This window comes from Bos taurus, chromosome 1, assembly GCF_002263795.3.
Source record: "Bos taurus isolate L1 Dominette 01449 registration number 42190680 breed Hereford chromosome 1, ARS-UCD2.0, whole genome shotgun sequence".
Taxonomy (NCBI): Eukaryota; Metazoa; Chordata; class Mammalia; order Artiodactyla; family Bovidae; genus Bos; species Bos taurus.
This window is the reverse complement of record NC_037328.1, coordinates 69,303,728-69,313,135: the sequence shown is the minus strand read 5'-3', so window position 1 is coordinate 69,313,135 and position 9,408 is coordinate 69,303,728. Positions and strand designations below refer to the sequence as shown.

General features: G+C 50.1%; 1 protein-coding gene across 2 annotated transcripts in view; it reads left to right on the top strand.

Moving 5' to 3' along the window:
* The first annotated feature begins 646 nt into the window (after positions 1 to 646).
* Positions 647 to 9,408, top strand: part of ITGB5 (integrin subunit beta 5) — a 115,600-nt gene continuing 106,838 nt past the window's right edge. The window contains exon 1 of one of the 2 annotated variants that reach the window (XM_024993427.2): positions 647 to 1,123. In XM_024993427.2, coding sequence (XP_024849195.1) covers positions 1,054 to 1,123 — 70 coding nt within the window. In that variant the 5' untranslated portion in view covers positions 647 to 1,053. 2 annotated transcript variants of the gene reach the window in all.

Here is a 9,408-nt window from a genome sequence, read left to right as displayed (position 1 = left end):
ACACATGCTGTTAGAAGCTCCCCACCCCATCCCTTACAGTCAATTTTAGAACCAGCTCTCAGATATAAAGAATAAGGTGAAAGGTTGAGCATCTGTTTTTAATTTGTTTCGCTTTATGGAAACCGCCAGCGTATCGAGATAAGAAAAACGCATAATAGCGACATATCGACCAATCTCAAATCCGCGTAAGGGGCAAAACTTTAAAGAGAGGACAGTGTGTTTCAGGTGTGCTTCCACGCCCCACGTTCCCCATGGAGCGACTCTCCTCGCGTTAACACGCACGGTGCCTTCGTCTCTCGGGCGAGCGCTGCTTTGGGAAGGTAGACCAGACTGCCGCTGCACGATTCCCCCCGCCCCCTTAAATTCAGCAATCCCAAGTAATCTCTGCTCTCGGATGGAGCGTGCCCTGCCGCCTTCCCGCAGGTCCACGCTGCTAGGAAAGCCCGGCAGACCCCACCCCGGGATTTAGACCCCCATTCCGGCCTCCAGGTGCGCCGGAAGCGACTTCCACCTGGATGCCCCCGGCCTCCCGTTTCGGGCCGGTCCCCGCGAGGGGCGGAGCTCGGCCCGCCCCGCCTTGCCGTCAGCGGACCGTGTGGCAGCCGGGCGGGGGCCGGGAAGGGGAGAGAAGGGGAGGAGTGAGGAGAGGAGGAAAGTGGAGCCCGGCGGGCCGGAGCGAGGAAAGGAAGGGAAGGGGTGGAGGCGACTGGCAAGAGTTTGCCGGCGCGCGGGGGAGCCTCCGCCCGGGACGCGTCCCGGAGCCAGAGTCGCGGCCGCAGCGCGGAGCCTGCTGTCCCGCCTCTGACCAGACCGCCCGCCGGGGCCGTCCCGAGCGGCGACACCCCGGGCGTCCCGGCCGGCGAGCCGGCGCAGCGGCGGCCCCGGGACTCGGCGGCGAGCGCTGCGGGAGGGATGGTGGCGGCGGGGCGCGGGCCAGAGCAGCCGCCCCCGCCTCCCGTCCGGCCGAGGCCCCCGGCCCTCCGCCCCCGCTCCCCGGCCGCACGCCCCCGCGGAGTCCGCCGCCCGCGCAGCCGCTGAGCCGGGCGCCCCACCATGCCGCGGGCCCCCGCGCTCCTGTTCTCCTGCCTCCTCGGGCTTTGCGCGCTCGTGCCCCGGCTCCCAGGTAAGCTACGCCGTCCGCTGTGCAGAAAGAAACTTCGTGGCCCCCCGAGCCGCCCGCCGGCGTCTTGGAGGGGCAGGGGCCAGGGCAGTTGTTTGAAGGTGGGAGGCGTCCTCGGGGACACCCCCAGGTGGCGAGCCGCCCGGAACGACCGGGTAGGGGGCTTTCAGACTGCGTGCGCCACCCCGTGCGCGGCCCGCCGCAGCCCCGCTGGGCTGTCGTCGGCCCCTGGTCCCCTCCCGGGCGAGGAGGAGCCTTCCTGTGTAAACAGCCCTGCCCGTCTGCTGACCTAGCCCGCGAGCGCCCGCTCCCAGTGCGCGGGGAGGGCCGCCGCCAGCCCCGCGTCGGGATCCGGGCTCTGCAACTCCCGGCACAAAGCGGCCCTTGTGGCCGGCCCGGGGCGGCCGGGCTGCTGGGAGGCGCCGGGTGATGCAGCCGGTGCCCCGATCGCGGGGAGCGCGGGGTAACTGGAGGCGCGTGACCCGGAGCCAAAGCGTGGGGTTCACGGCTACTTTCGAGGGCTAGACTCTTGCAAGCGTGGATGCCCAGGGTCTCCTGGCGAATCCTATAGTTTCACCCCACCTAGGCCAGCCGCCTTTCTTTAAAGATGTAAACACCCCTTCCTCCCCCAAGCTCCCGCATACCCGAGGGGAGACCCGCGTCCGAAACCACAGCCCCACCTGGGGACCAAACCCCACCTAGGATCTCGCGATCTACTTCCTTCTGCCTGGCTTTATGTCGGAGTTTACAAACACCCCGTGCAGCGTACTCCCCCTGATTCTGAAGGATTCTGGAGCAGGGGATGTGCAGTTGCACTCGCGCGATCCTGCTCTGGGCTGGCGTCTGTGTGAGGACCCTCAGTTACCTGCTTTAAGTTTTCAGAGTTGGGAGACTGCTGAGGAAGGATGCTGTGTTGCCGCTGGGGTTGCCAGGCAGAAGGAGCTACCCCCACCCCGTCCCCTCTAAAAGCAGGAAGCTCCAGACTTTCTCTTTTCCGGTAGGAGATAATTGTGTTGAGGTTCTCCGCTCACTTTCAAGCCTAAAATTCTTGATTGCTGTTCCGAACCTTGTGTCTGGCCAAGAGGGAGGGGAGGACGGTCCCCTGCAGAGTTTCATATACATGAAGGCAGTGAAGGTTGCTGTCTGAGAGAGAGGAGAGGTCTAGACAGACAAAAACTTTTTTAGGCGATATTTCAGACTTATTAGTGTAACAGGTTTCTTTCATCAGTCCAGAGCTTGGAGTGGATCACTGGTTTCCAGACACCCATCTGGCACCCAGTGCCCATTGCTCATGGGTCCCCAGGGAAGGGCAAAGAGAGGGATATAGCCTGTGTCATACACAGGAATATATTATTGCCAACAGCCCCCTGCTTCACAAGGACTGTCCTTTAATTCGAAATTCTTTTTTATTTTTAGGAAAACTTTTTTTTAAATAATTTGTAGTGATAAATCCCATGGATGGAAGGGCCTGGAAGGCTGCAGTCCATGGGGTCGCTGAGGGACGGGATAGGACTGAGCGTCTTCACTTTCACTTTTCACTTTCATGCATTGGAGAAGGAAATGGCAACCCACTCCAGTGTTCTCGCCTGGAGAATCCCAGGGATGGGGGAGCCTGGTGGGCTGCCGTCTATGGGGTCACACAGAGTCGGACACGACTGAAGTGACTTAGCAGCAGCAGCTTCAGCAGTGATAACAGGGTGGTTTTTCGTTTTGAGCAAACCAAAAAATCGGCAATCCTATATAAATTTTACCTTCTCTTTTTGTTTTCTTTTTAAATCATAATCTGTGCAATACAAAAGTTTAGGAACTGCTGAAGGAGATGTTTTTTTAGTTTCCTTACAGGTTGACATCCTGGTTCTGATAAAAACTTAAATACTTCCAGTGGCGAATAATTCTTTCAATCCATTATTTTCCATTTGCATTGTGATTTCTGCTTTTCAAAGTTCATATATTTCTTCTTAATGATCTCCATTTTGGGGGTTGGCCCAGGATAGTGAAGTGATTTGCCCACTCTCCTTGTCCATAGGCCTCATAACTTTTTGGTTTAGGGCCCTTTGTCCTGCATGACACAATTTAGGTAGGGAAAAAAGCTTTGAGCCCACAGAGGTTTATTTCCAGTGCTGTCTCTTCTTCTGCAGTTGCCTTAGAGCTCAGCCATCCCTCCATGGATCAGCAGAGCAGTGAGAGAGCAAGCCCATCACTGGCTTCCAGACCTGGCCACCTCCCTCTTAATGCCCTGGAGCTTCTCAAGGTTACCAGGGACTGATACATATCTGTGTGACTTCTCCTAGTTTGCCAGTGTTGCTGAGCCAACTGAAAGCTTTCACACTGCAAGTCTGAAACAGCTTTTCTTTTCTCTTCCTTCCCTTGTCTTCTCTTTTTCTTGAAGCACTACAGGTACTTTATCCAATTTGTGTTTTGCTACTAGGACAGAATTTGACAGAAAAACCTTCATTACCCACTAAGAGAAAAAAGTGATCTGCAGGGTCCTGCCTGCCTGGGTGTCCCTGGATCAGTGGTTAAGTTACCAGTCTATTGCTTTGCACCACTTTCGTCTGTGTGTTTAATCCAGCAGGAAACAGACTTTTAATTTAAGGGGGCTCACTTCAAACAAGTCCCCAGCAGGCTGACAATCCCCCGTCCCAGAGTTCTCTGCTCTCCTTATTAGCAAAGACCTGCAGACAGGACCTGAGGAAGGGTTTCTCTTCGGGGAGGCCCTTGCTCTCTACTAAGGAGGGAGGGGTATGGCATTGACTGGGCTGCAGAACTGGAGTCATGTTTGCCATCATAGTTTATTAAAAGGAAAAAAAAAATCAAATGTTCTTTTAGTGAATGCCCTGCACATTAGAATGCTCTAAATCCTAGGCGAGCCCTTTATCCTATTTACTGGACTCCTGTTGGCAGCACTTCCCCACCACCACGATTGCCGTGGTCTGTGATGGGGCTGTTGGAATTTGGCCTTGGGTTTGCAGCTCTCAGGTAACCAGGCAAAGGTTTAGAAATGCAAACCAGGGGGCTTGGTGGGTCGGCTGCTGTTTACCCTAGGTATTTACACTTTAGCGCCATCATCCTTGAATTAGGGGGACTTTTAATAAAGGAGATTGAGGCAAAAGAGGGCAGGGTCTAATTAGCTCTAATTAGTATTCCTCTCCTGCTTGTTCTCCATGCTTATTTAGCTACTGAGGCAACGGAGAATGAATATATCTAAGTAGTTGGCAAAAGGCCCTTTGTGCCTGCCTACCCTGGTAACTACTTTTTCTTCTCCAGCCAGCTCACGGAAATATTCTGAAGTTTTAATGTAATGTGGGGTGATTACCTAGTGCTTAGATGATAATACCCCATTCACGTGGCAGTGAGCAGCCGGGTTAATGGCGGTGGGGTCGCATCGCAGGTATTTTCAATACACTGGGACTGAGGGCTGTGGTGTGTTTCTTCTTTCAAGCTGAAATGAGATTAATGGCCTTTATGAATGTAAAGGAACACTTTATAGGCACCCATTTGTTTGTGAGGCTGCTGCTTCTATTGATTGCTGGGTTTGATTCCTGGGCCACATGGTGAAAAGTTTGCTTCCAGGGAAGGCCGGGACACCTTCTCTGTGGTCGATGCTAGTTCCCGCCCCCACCAGTTTTTCAGAAACAGTTGCTTGTCTCTTGTAGAGTTAAACTCAACTCTTACTCAGAATGATCCTGTCAAAACTCAACTTAGATTGTGTTACTCTACCTAAAGTCCTCCACTGGCTTCCAGAAGTCCTGCCAGGGTCCTGCCAGGCTCTGCATGAACACCCCCTGACCGCCCCCTCCCCCGCCCCACCTAATGCCTCTCACTGCTCCCCCTCCCCCACTTCAGTCCCATCACTGTTCTAAGGGCTGGATCACAGGCCTTCCCTCTGCCTGGAATGTTCGCCCTGCCGATCTCTGCACAGCAGGCCTCCGCAGCCTTTTCTCAGCGCGTCCTACTCAGGCAAACTGCAACCTCCTGCCTCACGTTCTTCCTATCTTCCTTGATTTTTATCCTTAGCACTTACAACCATCTAGTGTACTTGCTTATCTGGTTTATTGTTCATCTTCTCCTCTGAGCATTCAACCCCCAATCAGGACATAAGGTCCATGAAAGCAGGGAGTTTTGTTGGTTTTATTTGTCCTTGTATTCATCTGTGGTTAGAACAGTGCCTGACTAATACTTGTTGAATGAATGGATGGACACAAGTTTTGGTACTCTGTGTGTGTGTGTGTGTGTGTGTGTGTGTGTGTGTGTGTTGGAGGCAGAGTGGCCCATCCTCACTTCCTTGCCACCTTCTACAACTAGCTTTGAGGTCAGAGACTATGCATGTAGCTTGTTAGGAAGAAACAGTTGCATGCGAGAGAACTCATTTGAGTCTGTCAAGATTTTTTTGAACTGGCACCTATGATACAGCTTGTTTTTATCACCCCTGAATTGTTTGCAGGGGGATGCTAAGGCCAGGAAAAGTGACTTGTTCAAGGTCATGTAGCCAATAAGTGACAGAACAAGTTCTTGGGTCTTTCATGCCAGGGCGTCCTCTCCTTATCACATGACTCCAGCCCAAATGTTCTGTCTTCTGTGAAGCCTGGTCTGCCTCCCTTGGGTGGAGCAGAGTGGGCCCCTCCTTCCCTCCCTCTCATTGCATATTCTTTTAGAGGAGGCTGGAAGTTGGAGGGGCTCTGCCTCACCTGCTATAAGGTGAATTGCCCGGCTCTCTCAAAACAGCAGCAAAAACAACACTTACCTTTGGGTCCCTGATATGGACAGAATGATTGGTACTGGGTTGATTCCTACCCCCCTCCCCACTCCCACCATGATTTCAATGATCTTTAAAACAAACCACAAAACCCTCAACTTTTTAAATATGTAAAACAGTTTTAGACTTACGGGAAAACTGAGACTTTAGTTTGGGAGTTCTCATGTGCCCCAATTCCAGCTTTGCCTGTGGTTTGCATCTTGCATTCATATGGCGTATTTGTTACAATTCATGAACCACATCAATAAGTTGTTATTAACTAAAGCCATACTTAGATTTTCTTAGTTTAAGTCTGATGTTCTTTTTCAGTCCTAGGAGCCCTTGCAGGACACTGTATTACATTGAGTTGTCATGTTTCCATAGGCTCTTCTTGGTTGTGACAGTTTTTCTATCTTTTAATGACCTTGACATTTTTGAGGAGGTATTTTGTAGATAGTCCCTCCACTGGGATTTGTCTGGTTTTTTTTTAATGATTAGACTGGAGTTATGAATTTTTAGAGGAAGATCATATAAGTAGTCATTTGTCTTTTTAAAAATAAATTTTAAATAGGTAATAGCTTCACATACTTTTTAAAAGCATATCCAGTGTAGGGTGAGAGATTGCTCTTTCATTCTTGTTGGTGGTTAGTCTGGGACATTACCCGGACCTGCTTCCCTGCTCAGACCACCCCTGACAGTTTCTTATGGGTCCATCGTGTTTTTTATATGTTTACTACAAATCTCCCTCCCCCAGTTTTATTGAAAGGCAGCACTAAACACACTGTTCTGCACCTTGCCTTTTATGTTAACTTGGTGATAACTATCTCAGAGTGAGCATCATACCAGCATGCAGGCAACAGAGAGCATGCACATTCTTTTTTAAAGCTGCATAGTATCCTATATATGAACTGAGGTTTTTCAAACAACAAGTCGTGTCTGTAAACGTGATGTTGTTGAATGTTCTGCAGATGTCTGGTGTTCAGAAAGGCAGTAAAGATACGAATGAGACAGATCCTTTCTAGGGTGTATTTACACTTTGTGGTAACATCTTTAGACCGATGACTATTTAATTGCTAGATTCAGCACTGGAAAGACTTTGTCTATCATGTGACACATGAGTGGCTGTGGTTCAGGGCATGGATGGGGAGAAGCAGTCCAGTGCCTTACCATTTTTTCCCCCCAACAACAATGATGAGATGTTTTTATTTTCTGTTGTCTTGAAAACAATGAGTAAAATGTAATTCAGGATTGGGTTTCTCTCGCTGGCTTCTCAGTTGTATCTTGAAGGTGGTTGCACAGACATTAATGGCAGGGTCTGTTCTCGTCTGTGTGCTTTCCAGGATGAGTGCACACCCTACTTGCTCGCTGTGTGTTTCCCACTATTCCCAGTGAGTAGTGTCGTGTCTCCTCTCTCCCTGCCATTAGGGCTGCTCCATCTTGGGACTCACCTCTATTATCCCATGGAGTGTTTTAGATCAGGAAATTCCAACTGCTGGAGGTGTGCGTCGGTGGGTGCTGAGTGACCTTGGCCACGTCGGGTAGGTAGACAGAGGTTTGGAGAGGCTGAATGGAGGGAGACCAGCCAGGAGGTGACCACAGAAACCTGCGGAGGGCCTGGCTTGGGCTGTGTGGGGCTGGAGGAGGGTGCAGGCAGGAGGGTTGGATTAGGAGAAACATTTCATGCATGTTGAAGGAAAGATCGGCCTGGATAAGACTGATAACAGGGAGGGATGAGTCATTGAGTTTCGGAAGGAGAGTGTATTTTCAGATGATGGTTTGCAGTAAACCCCTGGCTTCAGAGACATTAAGGGCTGCAGGCAATTGACACTGAGCTGGGAGTGGTCACCGTGCAAACAGTAACCAAGAAAAGTTGTGGCCACTGTCTGGGCCTCTAGCACCTATTACTATGACCTAGACACAACACTCTGACATTTGTGAACTGCAGCTGTTTAAGGTTTTATTCATTACTTCCTTCCTTTCAGAGTGCTGTTGGTGCCGAATGACTCATCCGGCCAAATCCAAACTCACTGCAATATTAATAGGTGGAGGGAGGGGAGATGCCAGAGGAGTAGCACTGGCACTGGGGCACATGTCAGCACACGGTCTATGCTTTTGGTTCCCAGAGTGCCTGGGGGGACTGGCATGACCTGTCCCTGGCAGCTGTGAGCTCCCAGGGAGCACAGCCTGGGTCATTCATCTCTGTGTCTCTAGCATCCCCTAGTCCAGTACTTGGCATTTAGGACTTGCGTAGAGCAGGGTTTCTTGAATTTGAATTTGTCTCAACAGCAACCTAATTTTATTTTTATATTTTAAAATTATTTTTTATACGGTTTTTAAAGGTTACTTTCCATTTCGTTATTACAAAATATAGCAACCTGATTTTAGTGGAATCATTGTCGGTGCAGTGAGACCACTATTGCATGTGAATATGTAAGAAGTAACAGAAACGACTAAGAATGGAGTATGACAGATATTTTACAGTTGTTCAATATGTTTTCATACTGGATGCTTGTCACACCTGTGGAGCCTCTTCAGGATTTTGTCCAAGGTCTTTTAGGCTAACAAAGCAGAAGACCAGAGACCAGTGTGATATGGGTTGGAGAGGAGCCCTTAATGCTCTGAACTTGAGGTCTCTGATCCAAGGTCCCAGAGCTCACTGATGAGGCCCTGGTAATTAGAAAGTGGTGTTTGTGAATTAATGTGAGCTGGGGCAGAGACGTAAATGAGACATCCAACCTCAAATTCCTTTCTGACTGAGGGCCTGTTGAACATCTCCTTCAGAGGACCCTGGAACTCACTGGTCACATGGCCCGTGTCTGGGTGGCACAGAGACCCCATATGGGTACTTGCGTGCTGGTTCCCCTTCTGACCTCTTACTGGAAGACTGGGCTCCTTGTTATTTTTTTCAAGTTGTTGTTGTTTTCTCAGGTTTTCAGCTGTAAAATGAGATGACTTAGTGAGCTGATCCTAAAGCATTTCTAGCTCCAAGGTTCTGTACTTCCATGATTTTATAGAAATGATTTATAGGGATGATTTTATGCATCCTTTATAGAAATTATTTTCTATGTCAAAGCAGATGACATGCCACAAGAGCCTGAATGTGTATTTGATAAGGTGGAGGAGAACAGGAGAAAAGTTACTTTCAGTCTAGGTTTGATTCTGTCCCCTGCACAGCTAGAGGTTTCTGTTAGATGAGGAGTTTTTTGTTTTTTTTTTTAATTTTAGTTGTCCACGTCTGTTTATTTTTCTAAGTTTATTTATTTTTGGCTGTGCTGGGTCTTCGTTGCTGCATACAGACTTTCTCTAGTTACAGAGAGCAGGGACCACTCTCCGATTGCCACGCGAGGGCTTCTCATTGTGGTGGCTTTTCTCGTTGCAGAGCAGGAGCTCTAGGGTGCACAACGTCAGTAGTTGTGGCTCCTGGGCTCAGTCGTCGTTGTGGCTCACGGGCTTAGTTGCTGCACAGCATGTGGGATCCTCTTGGATCCAACTCATGTCCCCTGCATTGGCAGGTGGACTCTTAACCACTGGACTGCCAAGGAAGTTCCCATAT